Source organism: Prunus mume, linkage group LG7 (genome assembly GCF_029339155.1).
Source record: "Prunus mume cultivar Tortuosa linkage group LG7, ASM2933915v1, whole genome shotgun sequence".
Lineage (NCBI taxonomy): Eukaryota > Viridiplantae > Streptophyta > Magnoliopsida > Rosales > Rosaceae > Prunus > Prunus mume.
The window spans coordinates 6,731,325-6,758,418 of NC_142704.1; the positions used below are offsets into that span (position 1 = coordinate 6,731,325).

Below are 27,094 nucleotides of genomic sequence, written 5' to 3' on the forward strand. Positions count from 1 at the left end.
TTAGCATATTGCTCATGTTTATTATCTGGTCCATGTTTATTAACTGTGCGATCGATAAATTAGACAGTAGCAGATCTTGAGCAATATTTCGAAACAAAACAAAATACATTGAATAGTACGTCTTTAAAACTATGATGATGCAGTAGCATACAAATGTTAGAAACAGTAGCAAATCAAAATTTGCATGTAGGGAAATTGCAGAGTCCCCTATTAATTTCTCACACCCAGGAAAATTGAACGAATAAAAATATTGCAAAGGAAAAACAAAAGATGATGATTATAGCTGAGGATAAAATTAACTCGAGATACTGAATGCACATAATAACATCTAAAATATAGTGGACGCAACAGCAGCACCTTTCCCTCAGAAGCTTCCTTGCCTATCTCCTCATTTTCCTCTTGCCGGGTCCTACATTGAGCCATTAATAACTGCTTCCCCATCTTGCTTGTCGGAGTAAAATGAGAAGCTTCCTTTTTCTTTGCTTTCTCTAACTGATAGGAAGAACAAACCATGAACAAAAAGATGAAGATTGCTAATGACTTATGAAAAGAAACATTCACTAACCTGTTCTTTCAATGATTCCTCTGAGTTCTTCAGGGACGCAATTGTATATTGTTCTGCATGTTGAACGTGATCAGAGGCTTTAGCTGCTACTTCTTCTTCCAATTTTTCTGCTTCTTCTCCGACTACTTGTTCTCCTTCTCCACTCTCACTTTCTTTTGGTTTCTTATTCTTACTACTGATGGTCATCACTCTGTCAGCTTTTACATATGGCTACATATGGCACGAAGGCGCGGTTTAAGTTATTCTTTTGCACCCCATCCGTGATTTACAAGTTTATATTAAAGCGATCAACATTTTCAACTCTAATATAAACTCGTAAAACACGAATGACGTGCAAGATAATAACGCAAACTTAAAATCATATGATTTAAATGGGTCAATGAACTCATCAAGAAAAACTTGATTCATTAATTTGTGTTTGCGCTGGCGGTAGTGACCAAAATCAATTAGGAAAGGACACAAAAGTAAAGTTCACAACAATGAAGCCAACAATAGAGAAAATTAACAACTAATTAAGCATGCACGTGATATGAGAATGAAAAATTGTGTCAAATTCTTCGTCTCCCCAAGTGCACTCGGGTTGTATGATGAGATAATATTGAGGCAAACCCTATAATATTCTCTCTTCTTTCCCCCTACCTAGAAGAGAATGGCAAAAAAATAATTAATTAAGCATTATATTTTTCCTTGTTGGGCTTCAAACGTGCATTTCCAATCTCATTTCCTTGATGAGCTTTTCATTGTTCCAGCCCACATCTTTTGGGCCTGCTAACCTGAAAAGAAAAAGGAGAGGATTTTATGAGGGGTGGGCATAAAAACCGATAAATCCGATCAAACCGACCGAACTAACTCAAACCGAACCGAAAAAGAGTGTTTTTTGACCAAACTGAAAAAGTCAACTATGGATCTGAACCAAACCGAAGGTCAATGGTTCGGCTCTCGGTTCTAATTTTTTCAGAACCGGTGAACCTGAACCGAACCGATCAATATTAAAATATATATATGTTACATGTGGCGTTATTTGATTGGCCAAAAAAGAGTTTCTTGTGGGTCTGCTTGCAGCGTATCCTTCAGAAAATTTTCTTTTTTCCGTAACCCTCACCTCACATCTCGCACGCGACTCTCTAGGTAACTCAGTCTCTTCCTCTTCTCTTCTGTTTTCATCTCTCTCTCTCGATCGATATCGAGTCGACCTAAACCTAACCCACATCACCCTTCTCTCCCTAAAACCCTCTCTTGTCTGTGTGTGCTTGTGGGCTCTGTTCCTTTTACAAGATAGACGGCCATGGAAAACTCACAGAAGAAGCAAGTGTTCCTATTCTACTGCGCTGAATGCGAAGACCTTGCTCGACAGGTCGCTTCTCAGTCTGACCACATAACCCTCCAGACCGTCAAATGGAGGTTCTCTCTCTCTCCTCAAACTTGTTTTGTCATGCTCTGTGCTCCTTTATTTGTTCCTCTTGGTAGTCTGCTTTCCTACCCATTTTATTAATTCTGCTTTGTTTTGTTTCCTAGTCATGAATTTGAGATGGGTTCTTCTTTTTCAGCTCAATGCACTTTCCTTCATCTGTTATTTCTGAAGGTTGTGATTCAATGAATATTAACAGAATACAAAACCAAAAGAGCGAAACTTGTGATCTTCTGTAAAGCTCTGCATACAAGAGTTTGGAAAAGTGGAGAACTTGAATGCTGAATTAATTGATTAGTCAATACTAAGTAAAAAAATAATAATAATTGACTATCCCACTGTTTTTTTTTGGCTTAATCTTTAATGGGTTATGTGATTCTTTTCTGTTTCTGGTATAAACTTTGATCAAAATCAGGCTTTTTATTTTATTTGAATTTTTTGTTGTCATTTTTGGTTTAATTCATATGATATGGTTCATGTTTATTCTTTTGGGTTAAGGTTTATTAAGGGTTTAGTTCTTTGATAATTTCTCTCGTGTGGTTTAATCTGTCATGAGTTCATGGGTAATGTTCATGCATATGGAGGATGATGAAGAAGAGGAACCATAATCATTCTCTGAACTATGTGGCTAAAGCTTTTCAGTTAGGGGGTTTTTAATATGTGGCTAATCCTTCGGTTGAGTTTTTCTTTGTTTGCTCGGGTTCCAGATTCTTTCTTTTTGGCCGTGAATTTTTATTTGTTTGGTTGCTGGGAAGTGTTCTTCTATCTTCAATATTAATAGAATTAGAGTTACTGATCTATTTGCATTAAATATGTATCAGTGGTTGCATTTTTAACTGATACAAGTGTATTTTTTTGCAGCTCCCTTATACACGTGAATCTGTTTGGTAAGTGATAATATGCCATTAGTATCATTTGTTCAAACCTGCAGCTCCTTTATTTGTATTTTTTGTCATGGGTTGTAAAATATAATTTGCTGCTTTACTTATATTTTTTGTCATGGGATATAATTTGCCCAGGCTTTTATCAATCAAGAACTGGACATGATCAAGCAACTTCTGGACTCTTCTTTAACAGCTAGTCAATCTTCCGTTGACAGTTCCGCGGTCCAAACACAGCACAATCGTCTGTTTGGAATCTCAGAAAATATGAGCGAATGTGCAGGAAAGGGCCAAAGGAAACTCCGAGCGCCATGACGTCGTCGGAGTTCATGGATAAGCAGATCATGGAACTTTCTCGGTCCCATGGAACTTTCTTGGTCCCACTCCGACGATTTATCTCAACTTTCTTACCCTCGTGACCTCCGAGACGACGAGGACAAGGACGACTACTCAGTTTCCAGCTTTCACTTCCGCCCCACGCGACATGTCGTCTCACAGCAGTCACGCGTTTCCACTTTCGAGGTATGCATTTCAAGCTTCAACTAAATTTTCGAATTGATGGATTATTTATCTGAAGTTTGAATCTTTCTGTGTTTAGTAGATAGAATTTGGGCACTAACTGGAATTGGTATAATGGTAGCATCAAAAGTTTCTGATGAGTTTTGTTTTAACTCTTCTTAATTCATGTCTATGTGGGTGTGCATAGAGATGCTTAAGTTTTTTTTCCCCTTTATTTATTGTTAAATGAAATTGAATTAAGTTTGATGGTATAAGTGAGGAAGATAGAGAACTCAATCTACTGAATATCGGCTGGGGTGTACTGTGTTGATTCCTGCTCATGATTGTTGTAGATTTTCAAGTGATTGCTTCTGTTATTATGACTCACAGAATTGCAGTTCTATGGACCACATTGACCTTGCAAAATCGGGTTGCAAGTATGCCGGGGCTTTTGATGACTCGGCATTGATCTCAGTGATTGGTCAAAAGATGAGCCATCATTTTGACAATCTGCTGCATGCGGTGGAGGGTCTCAGTGCGCCACTTTCCCAACTGGAGACTCGCTTACGCCGACTAGAGAACTCAGTTGACGACTTGAAGGATTCTACTGAAATTAACCATGGCAGGAATGATGGGAAACTTAGACAACTTGAGAATATTCTAAGAGAGGTATTGTAATGTAAACCATACATTTCTCATTTAAGCAGTCAATTAGGTTGCATTATTGTATGTGTTAAACTTAGAGGATGGATAATTTTGATTGTACAAATTAGGTGCTAGAGGCAGATAAGTTGATAGAAAATTTGTTGGCTCGAAGCTCATATTTAACAGGTTTATAGTCAAATAGGTTTTTCACGGGAATTTATCTGATTTGATTTTGCATGCCATAACTTCTACTAGTATAACACAATAACGTACACAATATTGTAAGTGACCATGATCGTCTTTGCTGAGCACCAAAGTTGAACCTAGTGTCTAACTAGTAATCTGATTTTTAATTTGAGCAATGCCCCTTTTGAACTATGAGAGAAATGTTGAAGATGTCCTGTTAGCACAATGTGTTAAATATTACAATCATGTTGAAGCAGGTGAAGACTAGGTTTAAGCATTGTTATAAGCTGGAAAAAAAAAACAAGTAATAGTGGTGTACAGGAGATTCTGCGATTCCTGCCAACAGCTTCTTGATATGGTTCATGTTGTTTGTAAATAAATTGCAGGTTGAAGGTGGTATGCAAGATTTGAGAGATAAACGAGAGATATCAGAGGCTAAGCTGCAGCTTTCAACTCTTCAAATGTTAAGGACACTGCTTGTAATTAATGAAATCCGTACACATAACTAACTCGAAGCGCTTCCCTTCTGTTATATAAACCCAAACCGCGCACCTTGATTTTTGAAATTCTGCTCTCATTTCTCTCCCCAATCAGCTCTCTCTCTCATATATTTCCCTTCCACTTTTAGCTCGGCTTCTATTCAATGGAGGAGAAGACAGCATAACACTACAAAGTGCTTTGCTTGTGGTGGCTCCATTGAGTCACCATGTTGCACGCTTCTCGGCAAGTTTTGGTGCTACGATCGTGAACAATGATCGAGTTGGTGAGATAATGATAGGTTCAAACCTTCTTATCATCACTTATGCATCCCGGGCACACCTATCGCCGCGATCTTTGTGTCTCGGCTAGGTGCTCCGATCCGAACAGTTGGCTAAGAAGATTTTGAACATTGAGCAATTTACACCGACGGTCGAGGATTGTGAATCACTTGTGTGGAATGTTAATAAAGGCGAGTATGGAATTTTCTGGCAATTCACCAATGGTAAGCAATCTTATTGCGTTTTGTCAAATCGGATAAGTGATCGGATCGCTTATAATTTTGAATATTTTGAATTGTTTTATTAATTTTTTTAAAAGAATTTTTTAATTAATTTTTTAATTGTCACAGGATCGCTTATAATTTCGGAAAAAAATATGCAAATAGATATACAAAATTATAAGCGATCCTGTGACAATTAATAAATTAATTAAACACTCTTTAAAAAAAATAAAAAATAATTGAAAATATTCAAAATTATAAGCGATCCGATCGCTTATCCGATCTAACAAAACGCAATAAGATTGCTTACCATTGGTGAATTGCCAGAAAATTACATACTCGTCTTTATTAACATTACACACAAGTGATTCACAATCCTCGGTAAATTGCTCGATTCGTAATCTTCTTAGCCAACTGCTGGATCGAGCACTTTATCTGAGACATAGCATCGATGGCCATAGGTGTGGCGGGACGGACAAGTGATGATAAGTAGGTTTGAACTTATCATTATCTCAGCCAGACTCTGGATCATTGTTTACAATCATAGCACCAAAACTTGCGGTAGAAGCGTGCAGCGGTGACCTCAATGGAGCCACCACAAGTGCCGTCAGCTTTGTAGTGTTAGCTGTCTTCTCCTCCATTGAATAGAAGCCGAGCTAAAAGTGGAAGGGAAATATATGAGAGAGAGCTGATTGGGGAGAGAAATGAGAGCAGAATTTCAAAAATCAAGGTGCGCGGTTTGGGTTTATATAACAGAAGGGAAGCGCTTCGAGTTAGTTATGTGTACGGATTTCATTTTGGTTAATCTTTAATTCACGTCTGAAACGCCCCACTAGCCGAGTCGACCAACACTTTGGATCAAAGGGTAATTAAATATTTTCCTAACTGTTTTTTTAATTCCAAAACCTCTTTCTAGTTAAGAAGATACGCTTATTATTGGTCTTGTTATTCCAACTTAGAAGCCAATGCTGCTGATGATATTGATATGACAGGTTTTCCCATGTGTTGAGTTTGGAGCCTATGGTTTGCCGAGCCCACAAATACTTTCGATCAGTATGACACAGAAGACTCTTTTATTGATGATGCCGAGTTGGTATGTGCATTTATTCATTAATCTTATTGTTTTATATCTGTGTTGGCCATTGCACTGATTTAATTGGTGGCATTTTATATTTATGGCTTTGCTAATGCTACTTCGTTATGTGTTGTGCAGGATGAGTATTTTAAAGTTGACAATTCAGCAATAAAACATGATGGATTCTTTGTTAACAGGGGAAAACTGGAACGCATGCGAGTTTCCTTCAATCTTTTACCTGATTGTATTTATGTATAGTTTTTTTCCTTAATTGCATAGTCTATACTCTATACATACAAGACTTTATTCACTTAATTTCTTCTTTGATTTGGTACTGAACAAGGTCATATTATTTCCTTTCAAGTGGCCACCATGATTTGTGTATGGCCTATGGAAGTCTCGACTTTAACAAGGTTTCTCTTTTGAGTACGTAAAAGTGATGGTAAAATAAAACCATGGGTGTTATTTGACAGAACAGATGGAATGTCAAATGTTCTCTTCCTTGATCTACATGTGATTACTGCCTATAGATATATGTGGACTGTATGTTGTGTGTTCCAGTAGGGATTTGAAGGCATAGACTTTCTAGAATTTTCTGTGTCTCTTTCCCTGGTTGATCAGTGGTATCAGCTGTTTCTGTTTGACCCATTTGCTTGTGTTTAAATAATTTGAACATGAGAAGCTATGCTTGGTGTTTGCTACGTAATACATCAATGGAGGAATTGAGTTTGCCTAATGATTGAAATCAGTTTCAGTTTCATACTTAGGTTTTGACTTTGTGGTCTTTTATTAGTTAATTTTTGACATTTTCTTCATTTATTGAATTTTTTTGACCTGGATAGCGTTACTGCTAAGACTGCAGCAGCAGCAGCAGCAAAGATTATATTGACACTTGCGAAGCACTCATCTGCTCCCATTATAACCACTGAACACCGGGAAGATGTGAAATTTCAGAACTAGTTGGGTGGACATTCATCCAGGAAGAAGTCTACTGATTCTAAAACAATTCTGGATCCTTCTCTTTTGAAAGTTTCTGAGGGAGACACTGATGCACTGCAAGCGGAGGTTAAGGCTATTAATAAGCAGAACGCAGGAGTCCTGTTGTCGAAGGACCCAAGTAACAGGTTTGCATTTATATCTCAAAATAAAAGGAAAAATGTAGTGAGGCACGGCCTTTTCGTTTTTAGTTTATTTGTGGTTGTCGTTAAGGTTGTCTTTGTTCCCACTGGATCAGCATCTGCATATTTTTCAAACTTGCACTTTTTTTTTCTCTTCTCAATGATGGTAGTTTTGATTTTGAACATTAACATCTTGCAGAAACCTTCACATGGGCACAAAGTTTTACTAGTATTAGACATTTAGTGTTGTCCTTTAGTTCAAAGCAGTGAACTGGTTCTTTTGTAAACCGGCAACACAGAGTGCTGCAGCAGCAATGATCTGCCTGAAAATCCCCCTCCCACCTCAGAATGGTGCCCTGGTTCTCGCATAGCTCCTTTCCCCTATAAATTTGATTGTTTGGTTAAATATTCCCCCAACTCTGTTTTAGCATTCCAATACCTCTTTCTAGGTTAGAAGATACGCTTATTGATCTTTATTTGTCTGGTTATTCCAACTTAGAAGCCAATGCTGCTGATGATATTGATATGACAGGCCTTCCCGAACACACATGTTTTGGAGCTGATGGTTTGTTCTGGATTCTCATATGTGTTTTTTAGATAAACGATTGCTGTGGTTGGAGCAGGAAAAAATGGGTTTGTTTGGTGGAGTTGCGGGGAACAATGATAGTCGCGAGCTCAATGAAGGCGAATTGATTTCGGATGACCATGATGTTGCAGTTAAATCAAGTGAAATTATTTCTGATGAAGGTTTGCCACTGTGTTTGCCTCTAGTTATTAGGGCTTGACATCCACTTATGATTTAATAAGTAGCATGTACTCAATCTGTAATAAATATATGTAATTGGTCATCCTTGCCCCATCAGTGGTAGAGATAATGAAACATTTAAGCATGTTTATAACAGGTGCTTCATGGGATGAAGAGAACTGGCAAGCTCAATACTAATCGTGATACTGATTCGCTGCCAGGCTCTACAGAAGAAGCTGCAGCAGAGGCCCTGCTATTTATGCCAATATTTTTTTGGAAAGCATGGGCTGGAAGGAGGTAATTTTAATTTGTGAATACTTTTCTAGGCAGCCGAATAAATCTGGTTAGATGTAAACTGAAAACAAGAGATGTCTACCTGGTTTAAAGTTCTATCAGGCATATAAACAGGAGATGTTAAAATGAAAATGTAACTTGGGCGTTTTCAATTGTTGAAACTGTACTCTTGTTAAGTTCAATTGATTAATTAGCCCGAGTAAAGCTTTGAAGTTTTACCTGGGACATGAGCAATGCTACATAAGAAGTAACTGTCAACATCCAAGGGAGATGGTTTCAGCCATGATCATGAATGCCCTCCTAACCATTGATAACCTCGTGCTATCAGACTATCAGTTTCATATTTATGTGAAAAATAAACTAGTCCTGTGTGTACCTGGATATGTTAAACTATTAATCTATTATCTGCTTATACTCTTATATATGCACGTGCAGCATGGTATGGTGCACCACTTGCAGTTTTATTGTAGCCATATTTAGTTTTATTCCGTTATAAGATGTTGAGGAGTATATGCATTTCCCTAAAAGTTTGTCTCCTGTCAATTGCCGGCATGAAAGCTATGCATATAGGGATAGAGCTGCTGATAGAAGAGCTTTATTTGTTTATTTATTTAGTTTTGCAGACGCTCAAATTTGGAGCCTTGCTCAGCTTTTGTTCCTCCGGTTTGTATGTGTGCAGGGGGAGACACTTGGCAAAAGTACAAAGGGATTAGCTGAACATATTCAAGCACACAGCAACATTAGTAATGCTTGAGGCAGGCTTTGAGGATGTGGTGAGGGAGGCAGTGCAGAGGAAAGAACCTGTTGTTCAGCACCTGGTGCAAGCAAGCACATGTCACTGAACCAAAGCCAAGGGTACCTGTTACGCATTCACATGGGATTTTCTACCCAAGTCAATTATTCTTGAATCAAATATTGGTTTTCGCAAAATTTGATTACATGAATGCAATTCTGTCCATTTTCAAACCAATATGTCCCATCTGCTACCCTCGTGGTCTCAGACCAAAAATCATCCCCTACATAAATGTGAACAAATTAATAGGCATGTGGACTACTGATGATAGCATGTAACTTAGCAAAAGGCGTACCAACACGTCCAAGTGATATCGCTTATGTTCCAAGGTACATGAAGTCATTGCAATGTTGCATGTTGGCAATTACTCCGTTGCCATTGAAATGCTTCTTTCTGGAATCAGTCAGTGCCTTGTAATAAGCTTTAGCCAGCTCAACTCGACCACCAAACTCCTCGGATAGCATCTCAAGCAACTGTAACGAACCATGGCATAAAAATGTTTCATGACCATGGCATAAAAATGTTTCATGAGGGTGCATGATGTGAGTTCCATAGTGCACATATTAATACTTTTAATTAATTAATAATTTCCAAAATCATTTTATTAATAAAATAAATAAGCAAAAATAATACTATATGTGACCATTTTTCCAATTAAAGAAAAAGAAATAAATAAAGGGTGGAAAAGCTAGAGCTTTTGAGAATAAACTTACATGTATGACATCAACTTTGACACCGTCAATCCCTACCGATTAGTAAGTTATGCATTTTGTGTTGTGAAAGTGAAACAAAGTGAGTTGTGGCGGAAGTCATGGATGTAAATGGTGGCTTTTACCAAAGCTGTAGTAAGTGGTGGCTTTTACCAAAGCTGTTAGGCTACAGCTGTTTTGAGTTCATTGACTCCTTTAAATCATATGGTTTTAAGTTTGGATTATTATCATGCACGCCATTCGTGTTTTACGTGTTTATATTAGGATTGTAAATGTTGATCGTTTTGATATACACTCGTAAATTACAAATGAGGTGCAAAAGAATAACTTTAACTGCGCCTTCATGCCATCTGCATCCATATGTAAAAGCTGAGAGAGTGAACAAGTTGTCGGAGAAGAAGCAGAAAAATTGGAAGAAGTAGTAGCAGCTAAAGTCTCTGATCACATTCAAAATGCAGAACAATATAGTTGAGGTTCCTTGACATAAAGTTGAAAATAATTCATAAATCATGTCAACCCCAATTTTAGAGGCAACGACATATTATTATTATTACCGGCCAAAATCAACCACTTTGGGGTTCAACTTTTCGGGATTATTGGGCTTAAGACAAGCCCAATGATGGGTGTGGTTGCACACCTCCTGTGGGCTGAGGCATTTAGAGCCCACTGTTGCAGCCTTAAGGCACATAGAACCCAAGCAAAACTTACTTCAATATTATCAAATCATCGATCTTAACACATCACTAAAATAAACTCCACATATCTATTAGGAAAAAAAAGGAACTCAGTTGATCACATGGATCATCATCAAAAAAAAAAAAAAAAAAAAGGTGCAATACATTACGCTGATGAAATCACATGAAACATTAATTTAATTGTAAGAAGCTAGCTAGCAGAGTCCATTAAACTGGGGTACAACCCAGACTGCAGGCGGTATATACCCCTGCAAATCAGAATAAGGATCTAAGGAGAAATGTTGTGTGATGGTTCCGCTCTCTAAATTAAAGATACCCATATCGCGACATGGCATGTCGTCATATAGCGTATCATATTGGATATGGTCTCCGTAAACAAAAGATGACGATGAGAAATCATGGGTGTAATATATGGAATTTGACTGGCATCCATGAAAGTTGGAAGCCAAAACAGAGACGGAATGATTGTCACCTATGAAAAAGGCATCATCTCCGATGCTTTTTACCTCAACATGTTGTAAAACAGATCCGTCTTTGTCGTCGAACACCACCTTGTAAACCCTAAAGCTTTCAGTCATAACATTCTTGTAGGCCCCTTGTGTTTGTTTACAAACTCTTTCGATATGCATTAAGTCTCCCTTGGTTGATTCTACAAGATATCTTGTAGCTTTATAACGGTGGAAGCCTGCGTCCGGATGTGTAAGCAGCTTTAGTCGTCGTATTCTTGAAGTATAAGGGTTAACATCTAATGACCAAATCTCTCCCTGATGTCCAAGTAGGTGGACTTGGGTTTGGTAAGATATAACATCAGCGACCGGAAGTGGGGGCCTAATCCAAGTCCAACTTTTTTGGCTTTGGCCTCTTTTCATACGAATGAAAGCAAATTCTTCATAAATAGCCACAAAATGATTAGCTTTACGTAACAGTGCTACAACCACATAGTTATCTGGACTCAAAGCAGGGTCAGCAGAGAAGATGACCTTTCTCACATTGAATTCGTGGAAGTATTTGTCACGTTTCTTGGGTATGACATCCAAGAGAGGGAGAAGAATGGGCGATGCCAGATTTCTGAAAGGGTCCCGGAGTGCTATAATCGGACCTTGGTCTGTGACGGATTCTATTGTGGCAAACCAACCGTGGCTAGAGCCACAAGACCTCTTTTTAACAGGCACTTCCAATCCAATATTGTTGTAGATTTTGCCTTCAGCAATGCTGTATAATGCTTTTCGGTGGTTTGTTTTAGTTAGGAGGCGGCTATTCTTGCCGCCGCCGCCTTCGCAGTCATATTCATTAGGGATCAAGAGCATGGGAAGTAGGTTGTTATGCCGCCACCGCTGTGTTGCTTGATTATAGTCTTTTGCAAGAGAACGCCATTGTTTGCAGACGGCAGCAAAAGAAACATGGTCAATGGGCTCAAACAAATTATCAAGAATCAAAAACACAGGCAACAGAGGAAGACTTGCCCATTCTGGTGATGATATGTACCTACTGCAACTGTATTTGAAGGCAACACCAGCGGCCATGTTCCCACAACGACGCTTCTTATTATTAGGGTACATGACACCAAGACGAGCAAGCACTCCAAATTAAGAAGAAGAAGAAGAAACAAAATATTGCACGTACCAAGAAATCAACCCTAAGATATTCCTGGCTATCTATAAAATACATGAAGCGGATAACACATTAGCACAAGTCCTCTTGTACGTATAGAACTCAAAATGGTAATAATCTCATAGTAAGTAATTGGGCAATAATGATATAATATTGCAATATTTTCGTTTTCTTTTCCTACTTCTTATTATAATATACAGTTTGTTTATTCCCTCGTTCAATTGTCAACTTATGATTCTTCCAACCCAACCAAAGATTGGGGCTTCCCTGAATTATCAGTCAACACACAAATTCTGCCCCTGTCTAAATCCAGTGTAAACAGTGAATCAATAACTGCAGAAAGAGTGGCAGTTAGCAAGGATTCATCTTTGTTGCCAGGCCAAATATATGAAAAGGTAACTTGGGCATGTTCAATTGTTGAAACTGTACTCTTGTTAAGTTCAATTGATAAATAGTCCAACTCCAAGTAAAGCTTTGAAGTTTTAGCTGGGACACAAGCAATGCTACATGAGAGTACCCTTACATCAACAAGTAACTTTCAACGTCCAAGGGACATGGTTCAGTCATGAATGCCCGGCTAACAATTGATAACCTCATGCTATCATACTATCAGTTTTATATTTATGTGTCAAATATACTAGATGTGTACCTGAATATGCCAAACTACTATAAGTTTTTGTTGAGTGGCATAATCTGTTATCTACTTATACTCTTCTATATGCACGTGCTGCATGATATGGTGCACTACTTAACAGTTCTGTTGCAGCCCGTTGTAGTTTTATTCCGTTATAAGATGTTGAGGAGTATATGCATTTCTATCCAAATCTGCACTTCCCTGATACTCTTGTCTCCTGTCAATTTGCCAGCATGAAAGCTATACATATAGGGATAGAGCTGCTGATAGAAGAGCCTTGCACGGTGGTTTCGGTGTGGGTCCAGGACAAAAGAATTCACTAATTGGTGATAGTGATTTGCCGCCAGGCTCTACAGAAGAAGCTGCAGCAGAGGCCTTGAACATGTCATTTGGAGTTGGTAGTTATGCCAGAACACTTTTAGAAAACATGGGCTGGAAGGAGGTAATTTTAATTTGTTAATACTATTCTAGAGCAGCCCATTAAATCCGGTTAGATGTAAACTACTGAAACAGGAGAGGTTAACCTGTTTAAAACTTATATCAGGCAAATATCTCCTGGCTCAAATTATGCCTTTTTTTTTTTCTCATTTATTTATTTACTTTTGTGGAAATTGCAAATTTGGAACCCTGCTCACCTTTTGTTCCTTCGATTTGTATGTGTGCAGGGAGAGGCACTTGGCAAAAGTACGAAGGGATTAGTTGAACCTATTCAAGCACACAGCAACATTGGCAATGCTGGATTAGGGTGGCCTCAGGGAAGATTTAAGCATCCCTGAATTAGAGTGGTCTCAGGGAAGACTTAAACATTGATAATGCTGCGTGTATGTATGTACGGTGGAACAAAGGCATGATGATTTGAGCATGTGGATTTTGTGCATAACATGGCTCTCAACCTTTCAAGATTTTGTGCAAACAGCATTCTGTATATTCATTATGAAACGAGAACCATTTCAGTTTTGTAAGAATGAATGACATGAAATGAAACCATGCAACTGCCGCACCCATGATGGGGTTTACAGCTATGATAAATTTGGGGTAACGGACCGCCTCAAGCATTATAAACTTTAACCCCAACTCCAGCTACTCAGGTTCGAAATTTAATTTTTCCCGAACAGAAATGTTCTGACCAAAAAGAAAAATCAAATCAAAAGTTAAATGTACATACAAAAAATGATTATATCCTACAAATTTCTCTTTTTCTTCTTTTAGGTGTTGACTTCCTCAGACTCAATCACTTCGTCGCTGACTTTCCTACTATCAGAAGATGGCTCTGCTTTCTCCTCCTCTATTAAGCTCTTCTGCTCCAGCTCCTGCTTTAACCGTTTGATCTCACAATCTCTCTCATCTAGCTGCTCTTGCATGATACTCACCTGCAGTTGAAGATGCTTTAAATTCTGATTCTCATTCAAATGGTCTACTAACTGTGTAATAGATAAATTAGACAGCAGCATATCTTGAGCAAATATTTTGAAACAAAGCAAAAGAAAAAACATTGAATATACATCTTTAAAACTATGATGAAGTATGATCCCTGTAAACTAATAAATAAATAAAGTTGGGGGAAGGGAAGAATACCATTTCATTTGATCTTTCAACGTCATTTGTGAGCCCCTCCATATGTTTGTGCAATCCTGTATGTAGAAACACAAAATATATTTATACAATACAAAGGGATCACCTGAACCTATTCAAGCACACTGCAACATTGGTAATGCTTGAGGCAGGCTTTGAGGATGTGGTGAGGGAGGCAGTGCAGAGGAAAGAACCTGTTGTTCAGCACCTGGTGCAAGCAAGCAAATGTCACTGAACCAAAGCCAAAGGTACCTGTTACGCATTCACATGGGATTTTCTACTGAAGTCAATTATTCTTGAATCAAATACTGGTTTTTGCAAAATTTGATTAGATGAATGCAATTCTGTCCATTTTCAAATAACAACTTAATTGACCAATTAGTCATATGCGTGCAAAAATTCCATGTAAAGTCAGCACTTTTCATGACATCCATTGGACACATATCATGCAAGACTGTTTTGTTAGAAAGAAAAACACACTTGAAAAACAGATTGATCTTGCCAATAACAAATCTGATTCTCATTGGCTCAAATACAAATTTCTTTCATTTGCTCAGCTCAGAACAAGAAATCAACCACAGTTGATGTTGAAGAGTTAGGCCACGGCACTTGGACTGTGACCATCTTATCAACAAAATCAAACTTCACCTCCTCTCCATCAATCTTACAAGCACTTGGCTTTTCAGAAGCAAACACTCTCATTTCCCCACAACCCTTCATTCCAATTCTCACCAAATTTGAGGAGTTTTCTTCATCCTCAAATTCCAGCGACTGAATTGCACCACCAGTGTTGAGCATGTTCATGAACCCAATTGGAGCAAATTGGATCAACTTCTTTGGCAAAACCCTCACTGCAGAAACAGTGAGGAGCTCAAAATCGAAAGGCTGAAGCGAAATCTCTACCTTCTCTGAAAGCTTCAAGAGCTTCAGCTTCTTTTGCTGGTGCATGTACACAGCAAATATGTTCATTCCTTTTATTGAAATTGGGGTCTTCCCATTGTTCCACTCTACATCTTTTGGGCCAGACAAGCAGGTCAAAGGCTTTGAGCACTCAGGGGCACTTTTGTTGAGCCTGGATTTGGGGCACCATCCTCCTCCTTGGCAATTAAACAATCCCAACGCTCCAGTGTACTGGCACAAAATCATACAAAAACATTGAATTAGCACTATAACTCAAAAGGTTATCTTACTTTTACTCTATTATATAATTCACATGCATCTACCACTCACGCTAGCATTTCTTGATCTTACTTTGTTTAGGTTCCAAATTTTGAGCATGGTTTTTCCATCATGCACAGGGTCTTCAAAGAGGAAATCCCTAGTAGGAAGAGCATAGTGCTGGCATCGCAATACAGAGCCATCTGGCAACACAAGGCTCTTAAGAAGCTTGAAGTTGTGCTTCCCAACAGAGTCACTGATGTAGATTGGGCCTCCGGATATAGCTCTTGATGCAGCGTGGAATTCAGCACATGGGTGTGTTGATTGAAACATGTCCCAATCTGGGTGTATGATGTTGCCCATCCACAAGCTGTTGTAGACACAATGCACTGCGTGACACCCTTGCAGCCAATATGCCCCATCTGCTACCCCAGTGGTCTCGGACCAAAAATCATCCCCTACATAAATGTGAATAAATTAATACTTGTGTGGACTACTAATGCTAGCATGTAACTTAGTAAAAGACGTACCAACGCGTCCAAGTGATATGGCTTCTGTTCCAAGGTACATGAAGTCATTGCAATGCTGCATGCTGGCAATTACTCCATTGCCATTGAAATGCTTTTTCATGGAATCAGTCAGTGCCTTGTAATAAACTTTAGCCAGCTCAACTCGACCACCAAACTCCTCGGATAGCATCTCAAGCAACTGCAACCAACCATGGCATGAAAATGTTTCATGAGGGTGCATGAAGTAAGTTCTAGAGTGCAACATAACAATACTTTTAATTAATTAATAATTTCCAAAATCATATTATTAATAAAATAAATAAGCAAAAATAATACTGTATGTGGCATTTTTTTCCAATTAAAGAAAAAGAAATAAATAAAGGAAAAAGCTAGAGTTTTCGAGAATAAACTTACATGTATGACATCAACTTTGACACCGTCAATCCCCACCGATTGAAGATGAGAGTGGTGCCCCTCATACAACTTGTGCGCCACCTCCGGCAAAACCAACCCAACTCCATTGTTCACAATCTTGTCCACCGCCAAGTCCTCCATTGTTCTCTCCAATCCCGGTGACAACTTGGGCTTAATCACCTTGCACTCGGGCAACTCCGGATTATTAGTCCCAGGTCTGATCCCACCCCAATACCCACAAAGCGCATGCCACACGTACACATTCTCTACACTCCCAAACTCCTCTTTCAAGTCTTTGATAAACGCACCCATGCCCTTACTACACACACCCATCTCACCCTTCTTCTTACCCTCGTAGCTTCTGAATTTGAAATTCTCTTTAAAATCAATCAGCATGCAGGGCATTTGCTCACCAGCTGATGTCCTGGTCATGCCTTCTTGGCCGATTGGATTGTCGTCGTGGCAGATCGACTGCCACCCGTCGTCGATTAGGACGAGCCCTAGAGGGCACCCACCCTCCACCAGGCCCTTCACCTCTTCCCAGACCCCTTTAGGGTGCACCATAAGATAAAATGCGTCCTATGTACACCATCCAAACTTGTCCACTATTTTTGGTACATTTTTTTCCTCTAGGAGTTTGAATGTGCCCAAATGGACCCTCACCACCATCATGGCCTCTTTGACCAAACTATATGGGTCATCGCCGACATGCATGTACAAGCAGGATCTGAAGCTGGAGGCGCTGACACATGTCGACCCGCTCTCCACACACACGTCCACGTAGTAGTCGTTGTTGTGAGAGCCAGCTTGGAGTGAGGCTCTGAAGGGTCCTTCGAGGAGCGGAAGGATCAAGACATAAGGGCGTCCCAAGTCGTTTTTGTCCAGAAGTATCATATGAGTTTCGTTCTCCACGTTGTTTCCGCTAGTTCCAGCCCAGTAGGTGGTCTAGCAGACCTTGAACCTGAAAATGCTCATGAACTTGATGCCTCTGAGTTTCCCGACGGGGACCACATGACGGCTTCTGGGCTCTTCGACGTCGAAGCCCACGAAGCAGCCGGAGGACGTGGTCCTGTTCATGTTACTGTTGGTCTTAGTGTTGTCTGAAGAGATGTTGGTGAAAGGTGATGTTGGGGTGGTGGCTATGATGTTTAGAGGGACTTCAATGAGAAAAGGATGGCCACGAGCAAGAAAGCTTGTTCCATGCAGAGTTATTGGGAGTGGTGAAGTGTCGTCCACAAGGTCTATTAGGCCTAGGGCATTCTTGGTTAGGGTTGGAGGAGGCATGGAGAGCTAGCTAGCAATTAAGGTTAGGGAGATGAAGGGAGAGAGAAAGTGAGTGAGTGGCGGCGGAGAGAGGGGTTTGTATTGTATATATAGAGATTTATAAAGAGGTTTGGAACAATGTACAAATTAATATATGCTTTGTGACGTGAAACAAAGTGAGTATTAGGATCAAATATCCAAGCAATTAGCAAGTTATGCATTTTGTTTGTGAAAGTGAAACAAAGTGAGTGTCGTAGCGGGAGTCATGGATGTAAATGGTGGCTTTTACCAAGTTCTACGGTCGATAAAGTATACAAGTTAGAATCTGTAACCAAAGTTAAAACAAGTACTAGTACTATATATAGTGAATATTAAGCTTGGAACTATTTTTGTCAAAGTAGGGTTGGTTGGTGTAAAGTAATTTAACAATGAGTCTATAGCTACAATCTCTACTTGAGCAGAAGAGAAGACTGGTAAATCTTTTTCTTTGTTTCTTTTTTGAATAGCATTTTCTAGATCTCTCCTTGCTTTTCTAGATGTTCAGTTGTTGAGCTTTTTTACTATCTCCATCTTTTCAATCTGATTCCTCCATAATAAAATTCCAGGGACTGCGAGATTTCCTCCTACCATAAAAACTTATGCGAAATAGAGAGAGCCCTGTTTTTCTATAAAGGGTCCCACATTAATGACATTTTGTTTTCTTTCGTTTTCTAGTTTTTTGTTTTTTAAAGTCTATTGTTTAGAAAAGAGCAAATAAAAACACACGCCCATAACATTGTTCCAAGCTTGGATGGAAGACAGGTGTAACAAAAACATTGCTTACAAGTTCTCGACGGGTCCATGTGACCACCTGCAAGCTAAGTGACCCCACAGCCTCTAGTTCCCCATGTGGCACTCTAGCACCATGACACGTCAGCGCTGCATGAGCCACCAAAGCTGTTGGGCCACAGCGTTGCTATCGAGTGCCCACTTACCCTCCAAAGACGACCCCGTTTCGCTGCTTAATGGTCACTAAGTACAAATCTTCACCTGAACACGCTCCCTCACATGTGCTGCCTCCTGTCTCAAATTTAGACATAGTGCCTTGCCAAAGGTATTGGTATTGTTGGAAACAAAATCTACCGCTATATTATCGAATAATATTTCGTGAAATTTCCAAACATGAGTTAAAATAATTGGATCAGGGCAGTTAAGCATCTTCTTGCACTAAAGTTTGAGTCGTTTTAAATTCAATTGCGCATATTTATAAGTATTTTATGATTTAAAATTTGGTTGCATATAAGGTTTAAAATTAGAATAGACGTGCTTCCTATTCTGCATTGTAGTTCGAATCCTCATTTCGATAGAGGTTAGATTAAATTATATTACAAATAGGTTGCATATAAAAGCCTCCCCAACTATTCATGAAGTATTGGATGGCCCGACTCGGCGCAATCCTGTTAGTTTAACGAGCTTAAGGATGGCCCAATAGTATTACAGATGGCTCACCTATACAGGGGGACAAAATAAAGCCCAAGTCCATATTCATACCAGCGTTACGCAGGCGGTCCCTGAACTGAATCTCTGTTGTTGCTAGCAAACCGTTGTGGTAGTGTCTTTGGCAATCTCCAATTTCCCGTTACTGCGTCTCTGCTGATCATGCACGCATAGAGCAAACCAAATGGAGGGTCCGAGTCCTAGTGCCACAGAACCCGGTTCCCAAGACTCCCACAACGCCTTTGTTTGGGACGAAAGCTCTCAGCTTTATTTCCATGCCGGTAGCGGATTTTACCATGACCCGAACGCTGGTTGGTACTATAGCACTCGGGACGGTCTTTACTACAAATTCGAAGATGGAAACTACGTGCTTCTTCCCTCTCACCAGGTTTCTTTTTCATTCTCTTCACTCTTTGCGTCTTGGGCTGATTAAATTTGAAATCATTGTTGTTGGTGGTATTTTGAAATTTATGTTTCTTCTATCTCTTTGATATTAGGTGGAGTGATTTCTGGTTTGGTTGGAAATATTATTTTCAGGCTGATAATTTGGAAACATGTGAAACCCAAGTGACTGCTTCTGAGAATCCCATTCAAATAGAGCTTTTTGCACATGAAAGTGAACGCATAGAAATTGTTCCTCAGGAACCCATTGGAATTTCAGGTGTGATATTGCAATTTCTATTGCTTTTGTGTGTACATATAATTGCAATTTGCAACTCAATGTGTATTGAAATTTGTATATGCATTACGACGCACACTTTCATTTCAAGTGTTCTGCACATTATCCTCATCTTCTGGATTGAAACTACAAAATTGATTTTACTAGTATTGGAGCATTGATATTTCAAAGTCTTAGACTTGTATTGTTTTACTTTAGTTCAAAGCAGTGAACTAGTTCTTTTGTAAACAGGCACCACAGAGTGCTGCAGTAGCAGTGATGTACCTGAAAATCCCCCTCCCACCTCAGAATGGTATCCTGGTTCTCGCATTGCCTTCCTTATTAATTTGATTGTTTGGTTAAATATTTTCCTAACTCTTTTTTTTTTCAATACCTCTTTCTAGGTTAGAAGATACGCTTATTGATCTTTATTTGTCTGGTTATTCCAACTTAGAAGCCAATGCTGCTGATGATATGACAGTGTTCCCCGAAACAGATGTTGAGTTTGGATCCAATGGTTTGTTCTGAATTCTCATATGTGTTTCTAGATAGATAATTGCTGTGGTTGGAGCAGGATTTAAATGGGTTTGTTTGGTGGAGTTGCAGGGAACAATGATAGTTACGAGCTCAATGAAGGCAAATTGATTCCGGATGACCATGATGCTGCAATTAAATCAAGTGAAAATGTTAATGATGAAGGTTTGCTACTATGTTTGCTTCTAGTTCTTGAGGCTAGATATCAACTTTAGTTTTAGTAAGTAGGATGTACTTTATCTGTAGGATGTTTGGTTTGTCTTCCTGACTCTGCTGTATAAATATATGTAATTGATCATTGAGGCCCATCAATAGCAGAGATAATGAAACATATAAGCATATTTGGCACAGGTGCTTCATTGGATGAAGAGAACTGGCGAGCTCAATATGGTCAGGTCATTCAATCTGAAGAAGTTTCAATCCCGGAGTCCTCACTTGTAAGTTTATGGGACTGGGAAATGATCACAAAGCCCAGAAAGGATGGAAAAGGTGAGGTAGCAAGGCTTGTTGGGAGATTAGTGAGGCAGTCTGCTAAGCTTCATCCATCTATGCCTTCTGGTGGTGGTCTTCTAAAAACTGCTCCAATATGTGAAGTACATCTTGATCTGGTACGAGTTATAACAGGTTTGCATTTGCCTTCATTTGGCAACATTTTTTCCTTTTAAAAATAAAATAAAAAATCTTGAAGACATAAGACCTACTTGTGTTTTGTGTGTTTGTATTATGTTCTGCCTGAAAGCATGTTGTTTTAGTTAACAACAGCAAAATTTGATGGTTACCTGTGACTTATTTTTGGTATTCTTTCAGGACAAGTCTATAAGTTGCGGAGCCCCAGTATACGATACTTATCTTCCTTGTCAACTTATGATTCTTCCAACCCAACCAAAGATTGGGGCTTCCCTGAATTATCAGTCAACACACAAATTCTGCCCCTCTCTAAATCCAGTGTAAACAGTGAATCAATAACTGCAGAAAGAGTGGCAGTTAGCAAGGATTCATCTTTGTTGCCAGGCCAAATATATGAAAAGGTAACTTGGGCATGTTCAATTGTTGAAACTGTACTCTTGTTAAGTTCAATTGATAAATAGTCCAACTCCAAGTAAAGCTTTGAAGTTTTAGCTGGGACACAAGCAATGCTACATGAGAGTACCCTTACATCAACAAGTAACTTTCAACGTCCAAGGGACATGGTTCAGTCATGAATGCCCGGCTAACAATTGATAACCTCATGCTATCATACTATCAGTTTTATATTTATGTGTCAAATATACTAGATGTGTACCTGAATATGCCAAACTACTATAAGTTTTTGTTGAGTGGCATAATCTGTTATCTACTTATACTCTTCTATATGCACGTGCTGCATGATATGGTGCACTACTTAACAGTTCTGTTGCAGCCCTTTGTAGTTTTATTCCGTTATAAGATGTTGAGGAGTATATGCATTTCTATCCAAATCTGCACTTCCCTGATACTCTTGTCTCCTGTCAATTTGCCAGCATGAAAGCTATACATATAGGGATAGAGCTGCTGATAGAAGAGCCTTGCATGGTGGTTTCGGTGTGGGTCCAGGACAAAAGAATTCACTAATTGGTGATAGTGATTCGCCGCCAGGCTCTACAGAAGAAGCTGCAGCAGAGGCCTTGAACATGTCATTTGGAGTTGGTAGTTATGCCAGAAAACTTTTAGAAAACATGGGCTGGAAGGAGGTAATTTTAATTTGTTAGTACTATTCTAGGGCAGCCCATTAAATCCGGTTAGATGTAAACTACTGAAACAGGAGAGGTTTACCTGTTTAAAACTTATATCAGGCAAATATCTCCTGGCTCAAATTATGCCTTTTTTATCTCATTTATTTATTTACTTTTGTGGACATTGCAAATTTGGAACCCTGCTCACCTTTTGTTCCTTCGATTTGTATGTGTGCAGGGAGAGGCACTTGGCAAAAGTACGAAGGGATTAGTTGAACCTATTCAAGCACACAGCAACATTGGCAATGCTGGATTAGGGTGGCCTCAGGGAAGATTTAAGCATCCCTGAATTAGAGTGGTCTCAGGGAAGACTTAAACATTGATAATGCTGCGTGTATATATGTACGGTGGAACAAAGGCATGATTATTAGAGCATGTGGATTTTGTGCATAACATGCAGCATTCTGTATATTCATTATGAAACAAGAACCATTTCAGTTTTGTAAGAATGAATGATATGAAATGAAACCATGCAACTGCCGCACCCATGATGGGGTTTATAGCTATGATAAATTTGGGGTAACGGACAGCCTCAAGCATTATAAACTTTTAACCTCAACTCCAGCTACTCAGTTTCGAAATTTAATTTTTCCCGAACAGAAATGTTCTGACCAAAAAGAAAAATCAAATCAAATCAAATGTTAAATGTACATACAAAAAATGATTATATCCTACAAATTTCTCTTTTTATTCTTTTAGGCGTTGACTTCCTCAGGCTCAATCACTTCGTCGCTGACTTTCCTACTATCAGAAGATGGCTCTGCTTTCTCCTCCTCTATTAAGCTCTTCTGCTCCAGCTCCTGCTTTAACCGTTTGATCTCACAATCTCTCTCATCTAGCTGCTCCTGCATGATACGCACCTGCAGTTGAAGATGCTTTAAATTCTGATTCTCATTCAAATGGTCTACTAACTGTGTAATAGATAAATTAGACAGCAGCATATCTTGAGCAATATTTTGAAACAAAGCAAAAGAAAAAACATTGAATAGTACATCTTTAAAACTATGATGAAGTATGATCCCTGTAAACTAATAAATAACAAAAGTTGAGGGAAGGGAAGAATACCATTTCATTTGATCTTTCAACGTCATTTGTGAGCCCCTCCATATGTTTGTGCAATCCTGTATGTAGAAACACAAAATATATTTATACAACCAAATAATATTGCGCAAGGGCAGTAGAAGTACCATCTAGCATATACATTTTACTAATCTGAGAGATATCTAAAATTTCACTTGATTTATCACTGACCTTCAAATTGACTTCTCAATTCTGCATTTTGGGATTTTTGCAAAGCAAGTTTCATAGATAATTCATGCATCTGCAGACCAACAATAGCAAATCATATAAACCAGATCATCAGTGTATAACATAACCAAACAGACGAGAACCTCCTAGAGAATAAGAGTGCATACATTTATTAGAAAACACAACAAGGACAGTTTATTTGTAAGCATGCATATATTAACGCATCAAAGATGTTTATGTTCGATTTGGTTCTAACAGCAACATACTTTTGTGCCAAAATCTGTATTATAATATCTTTAAAAAACACAAGATACTGAGGAGAAAATTATAGCTGAGGGTAAAATTAACACAAGATACTGAATGCATATAATAGCATCTGAAATATTTTGGATGCAACAGCAGCACCTTTCCCTCAGAAGCTTCATTGCCTATCTCCTCATTTTCCTCTTGCAGGGTCCTACATTTAGCCATTAACTGCTTCCCCATCTTGCTTGTAGGAGTAAATTGAACAGCAGCAATGTTGTCATTCAACTCCTTCACCTTTTTCTCCTTCTCCTCAACCAAATTCTAACATCATGCACCACAGTTAAATGCAAAGATAAGTCATCTATAAATATAGAGAAAACTTGGAAAACTAAAATACTTCTAGTTTCACAATTGCCTTCAAATTACTTTACATGACAAATATCAACTTGTCCCTAATTCATACAAACAGGTGCAGGGGATGTATTTCTTAATTTGTTTCCTTTTCAAGCTCTTTTGCTTTCTTCCTGGATAATGAGACCCTTCCCTCTGTTTGCATTTCTCTGACTTGGCATATAATTTCTTTGTATACCCAGAAGAAGAAAGGGGATATTGGTATTATAAAATACAAATACAGGTATTACACCCATAGATCTTAGTAAAACCTTTCAAAATATAACTCCGAAGTTTTGAACACAAACCTTTAGACGAGTAAACTCTTCATGAATTGCTGGATCAAGTAACAATCTTCTTGCCTGCACAATTAATCAGCACAAGAAAATGAAGATCAGGTTGAAATGATAATCATAAAGAGAATTTACAACCAAACCAAAAATTGGAAATTTTATCACCTGGTCCAAAATTTCAAAAACTCTATAAATAAAAAAATTGAAATTAACTCAAGGATATTTAAGCTACCTGCATTGATGGTGGCTTCAGTTGAGCTTTAAGATCCCGAACTGCAGACTGTACATTAAACAAGAAGTTGGGTATTCATGGTCACATAGAATTAATCTTCCTACTTAAAAAAGTGAATATGCTATAAAGCTATTATATTACATGAGAGAGGAACATAATATAACACATAGAAACTGAATTTACAAGGAATAGATGTGCAAAGGATATTACCTTGAGCTCTGCTATCTCCTGCTCCCGTTTTGCAAATGTGACAATAAACGCAGCTTCCTTTTTCTTTGCTTTCTCTAACTGTAAATAAGAACACACCATGAACAAAAAGAAGAAGATTTCTGATGACTTCGTGAAAAGAAACATTTAACACTAACCTGTTCTTTTAACGATTCCTCAGAGTTCTTCAGGGATTGAAGATAATTGATGACCAATTTAGGATCTACAAGGATAGGTTGAAATCAAGTTTTTAATGGACATAAAGTAGATGCATGTAAAATGATCAGAAGATAAGTTGATTCTCTAAGATGAACATATAATTTAACACATTCCATAATAAAACAAGGACAGGCCAAGCAGCAAAACACCCTAAAAGGAAAGTATGGGACTAACCAGGAGAAGTTCCGGGAGTTATGAAGTGTTCATTCTGAAATGAAGAATGCCACTTTCGAATCTCAGATTTTGCAGCTTCAAGTTCCGTCTGCAACCAAGGAAAATAAGCCAATAACAAACAGAGCATTTAACAATGCGGCCAAACCATATAACAAGTATGACTGTAGTGATTGCATCAGCAAATGCTATGAAATTCTTCAAGCTTGTGACGAAATTACGTTAATTTAATATTTAATATTTATCATTACAACTACAAGCGTCAAATATTTTACCCACTTGACTGAAAAATTATCACATAATTGATATTTCACTAACTGAAGAAATACAATGAAGACATATAGAGAAGGAAAAAAGTTGATTAACACATACTTGGCATGTTGCAAGAGTATCTTTACAGTTTTGAAGACTGCAAAAAGAATTGCAATAAAAATATAAAAATCAGGCCCTAAAGAAAACTCAATGCATTATAATTTCCAGTGGTATAGAAGTTTGTTCAACTTTTGAGTTACCTCTCACGAAGAGACAAAATCATTCCTGTTGCTACACCAGGAGCAGTTTCTTCAAGTTTTGAGTTACCCTACATTGTACACATATCATTAGATTTTCCTTAAATGGAACAAAAACTGAACAAAGGAGAGTATATAGCACAGAAATCTCTTATATAAGCAAGAATCTGTGGAAGGCAATGCATGCTTATCAGAGGAAACTTATTAGAAGTATCTGCCCTTTTGATAGTAGAATCTGAAACTTTTTGACATAATTTTTTGACATTGGACAACAATTGCCACATCACTTCCCAAGTATAACTGTTCTGTTGAAGTGCATTAACATACTTCAAAGTTAAAACTATGTTTTTTTCTCACACTAAATCTGACATATGTACCTTTATAAAGTCATAACCTCTTTAACACAAATGGAACCTAGTGTTTAACATACACATCAAATCCCCACACATAATTACTTTGGTTCTTCACCTAAACTATTCTCTAAAATTAACGCACTGCTCTACACCCATATTATTGAGAACGCAGGAAAAATATAATTTTGCCTTTACCATTGTTTCTTAAAGGTCCACCCTAAACAGTAAGGAAAGAATGGATATACACAGACACATTTACATATAATGGCTAAAGGTTCAACATTTCCGAAAAAGAATGCCAGGAATGAATGGGAAAATACCTGTTTTGAGCCAAAAAAATCGTCTTCTTCGTCCTCAAGATCCCCAAAGCTTCTCTTTTTACCTAAATTTCACAAAAAGGAAATCAATAAGCACAATTCAATCACACATTGAGAGCAGTGTTTGGTTGCAAGCGAACTGAAATTTACCAGGCCGCCTGTTATTGTGAGCTCCAGGAAAATCGCCTCCAAAATCATCATCCTGTATTGAACAAAAACGCATTCCAATTAATCACAAAAAAAATAAATAAATAACCCCTAAGATCGATATAAACTCGTGTAGTAGCTAGGGCACGCCTTACGTCATCGATACGAGTGTGGGTAGCCATGAAGCTTGAATTCTCAAAACCCTAGCACTTGATTTCTCAGTGAGTAAGCGAGAACAAAAACGAATAAACAAACTGTAGTCTGTAGCTGCGAAGCTGAAAGTACAACGATCTGGGTTTTTTTTTTTTTGAATGGGGGTGGTTGGGGAAAGAGAGTACAATTGTTTGATGCAGTGAATCGGAAACAAAAAGGATTGGGTTGGGGGGAACAGTTGTTATCAGCTGTGTGCGGTTGCACAGTTTAGTCATATATGCAAGCCCACCTTCTTTTTTTGGGTCAAGATACAAGCCCACCTTATGACCACAGTTATGACCACCTTAGTGGACAAATTTTGGGGCCCTTTTTAAAATTCAAGTCAGCCCAGTTCCTTTCAAGAATCTGTTGAGCTTAAGGGATGAACCATCACAAAC

The 27,094-nt window shown here is 38.4% G+C and overlaps 5 protein-coding genes and 1 pseudogene across 10 annotated transcripts; 3 read left to right on the top strand and 3 right to left on the bottom strand.

Annotated features, from left to right (window-relative positions):
- Positions 1–1,667: 1,667 nt before the first annotated feature.
- On the top strand, positions 1,668–7,362 carry LOC103343435 (uncharacterized). 5 transcript variants are annotated; one of them, XM_089055832.1, is made up of 9 exons: positions 1,669–1,966; positions 2,835–2,860; positions 2,993–3,376; positions 3,743–4,021; positions 4,570–4,661; positions 5,945–6,027; positions 6,155–6,255; positions 6,376–6,489; positions 7,080–7,362. In XM_089055832.1, exons 3-7 carry the CDS (start codon positions 3,218–3,220, stop codon positions 6,169–6,171), a joined length of 630 nt encoding a protein of 209 aa, XP_088911958.1. In that variant the 5' UTR covers positions 1,669–1,966; positions 2,835–2,860; positions 2,993–3,217; the 3' UTR covers positions 6,172–6,255; positions 6,376–6,489; positions 7,080–7,362. The 5 variants fall into 5 exon arrangements, with proteins under 5 accessions (XP_088911960.1, XP_088911958.1, XP_088911959.1 ...); XM_089055833.1 differs by having other exon boundaries at positions 6,376–6,452; XM_089055834.1 differs by having other exon boundaries at positions 1,668–2,028; positions 6,376–7,362.
- A 279-nt stretch (positions 7,363–7,641) lies between these two features.
- Positions 7,642–13,866, top strand: LOC107881949 (uncharacterized; annotated as a pseudogene). Its single transcript, XR_016122271.1, has 6 exons — positions 7,642–7,706; positions 7,805–8,102; positions 8,258–8,292; positions 12,404–12,598; positions 13,070–13,279; positions 13,503–13,866. The product of XR_016122271.1 is annotated as an uncharacterized LOC107881949 (transcript).
- Positions 10,587–12,061, bottom strand: LOC107881948 (F-box protein At2g26160-like). The gene has a single exon (XM_016797052.2). The coding sequence runs from the start codon at positions 11,897–11,899 to the stop codon at positions 10,787–10,789; it is 1,113 nt and encodes a 370-aa protein (XP_016652538.2). The 5' UTR covers positions 11,900–12,061; the 3' UTR covers positions 10,587–10,786.
- Positions 13,867–14,572: 706 nt separating the features above from the next.
- On the bottom strand, positions 14,573–17,774 carry LOC103343436 (galactinol--sucrose galactosyltransferase-like). The gene is made up of 4 exons (XM_089055828.1): positions 16,491–17,774; positions 16,098–16,275; positions 15,661–16,025; positions 14,573–15,540 (listed from the first exon to the last, which is right to left on the bottom strand). The coding sequence occupies exons 1-4, from the start codon at positions 17,052–17,054 to the stop codon at positions 14,968–14,970; spliced, it is 1,680 nt and encodes a 559-aa protein (XP_088911954.1). The 5' UTR covers positions 17,055–17,774; the 3' UTR covers positions 14,573–14,967.
- Positions 17,775–19,309: 1,535 nt separating this feature from the next.
- LOC103343087 (D111/G-patch domain-containing protein) lies at positions 19,310–22,685 on the top strand. The gene is made up of 9 exons (XM_089055829.1): positions 19,310–19,617; positions 19,767–19,890; positions 20,140–20,200; positions 20,292–20,404; positions 20,494–20,586; positions 20,773–21,045; positions 21,229–21,449; positions 21,921–22,130; positions 22,351–22,685. Exons 1-9 carry the CDS (start codon positions 19,414–19,416, stop codon positions 22,459–22,461), a joined length of 1,410 nt encoding a protein of 469 aa, XP_088911955.1. The 5' UTR covers positions 19,310–19,413; the 3' UTR covers positions 22,462–22,685.
- Positions 22,686–26,838, bottom strand: FIP37 (FKBP12 interacting protein 37). The gene is made up of 14 exons (XM_089055830.1): positions 26,660–26,838; positions 26,508–26,559; positions 26,361–26,422; positions 25,691–25,758; positions 25,551–25,587; positions 25,182–25,269; positions 24,947–25,011; positions 24,792–24,869; positions 24,582–24,629; positions 24,365–24,418; positions 23,826–23,987; positions 23,424–23,493; positions 23,238–23,293; positions 22,686–23,032 (listed from the first exon to the last, which is right to left on the bottom strand). The coding sequence occupies exons 1-14, from the start codon at positions 26,684–26,686 to the stop codon at positions 22,868–22,870; spliced, it is 1,032 nt and encodes a 343-aa protein (XP_088911956.1). The 5' UTR covers positions 26,687–26,838; the 3' UTR covers positions 22,686–22,867.
- Positions 26,839–27,094: the final 256 nt, after the last annotated feature.

What these genes read in the sequence shown, in the direction of transcription:
- LOC103343435 (XM_089055834.1), top strand. Translation starts at nt 3,218, where the DNA reads ATGGAACTTTCTTGGTCCCACTCCGACGATTTATCTCAACTTTCTTAC. An exon ending in TTGAGAATATTCTAAGAGAG is followed by an intron (nt 4,022 to 4,569) that starts GTATTGTAATGT and finishes AATAAATTGCAG; the next exon opens with GTTGAAGGTGGTATGCAAGA. An exon ending in CAAATGTTAAGGACACTGCT is followed by an intron (nt 4,662 to 5,944) that starts TGTAATTAATGA and finishes GAGTTAGTTATG; the next exon opens with TGTACGGATTTCATTTTGGT.
- LOC107881948 (XM_016797052.2), bottom strand. Translation starts at nt 11,899, where the DNA reads ATGCTCTTGATCCCTAATGAATATGACTGCGAAGGCGGCGGCGGCAAG.
- LOC103343436 (XM_089055828.1), bottom strand. Translation starts at nt 17,054, where the DNA reads ATGGTGCACCCTAAAGGGGTCTGGGAAGAGGTGAAGGGCCTGGTGGAG. An exon ending in TCAAAGTTGATGTCATACAT is followed by an intron (nt 16,276 to 16,490) that starts GTAAGTTTATTC and finishes GGTTGGTTGCAG; the next exon opens with TTGCTTGAGATGCTATCCGA. An exon ending in AAATTTGGAACCTAAACAAA is followed by an intron (nt 15,541 to 15,660) that starts GTAAGATCAAGA and finishes ATTTTGTGCCAG; the next exon opens with TACACTGGAGCGTTGGGATT.
- LOC103343087 (XM_089055829.1), top strand. Translation starts at nt 19,414, where the DNA reads ATGGAGGGTCCGAGTCCTAGTGCCACAGAACCCGGTTCCCAAGACTCC. An exon ending in CCCCCTCCCACCTCAGAATG is followed by an intron (nt 20,201 to 20,291) that starts GTATCCTGGTTC and finishes ACCTCTTTCTAG; the next exon opens with GTTAGAAGATACGCTTATTG. An exon ending in CAGGCCAAATATATGAAAAG is followed by an intron (nt 21,450 to 21,920) that starts GTAACTTGGGCA and finishes TCAATTTGCCAG; the next exon opens with CATGAAAGCTATACATATAG.
- FIP37 (XM_089055830.1), bottom strand. Translation starts at nt 26,686, where the DNA reads ATGGCTACCCACACTCGTATCGATGAC. An exon ending in CCCACACTCGTATCGATGAC is followed by an intron (nt 26,560 to 26,659) that starts GTAAGGCGTGCC and finishes TGTTCAATACAG; the next exon opens with GATGATGATTTTGGAGGCGA. An exon ending in ATACTCTTGCAACATGCCAA is followed by an intron (nt 25,270 to 25,550) that starts GTATGTGTTAAT and finishes CCTTGGTTGCAG; the next exon opens with ACGGAACTTGAAGCTGCAAA.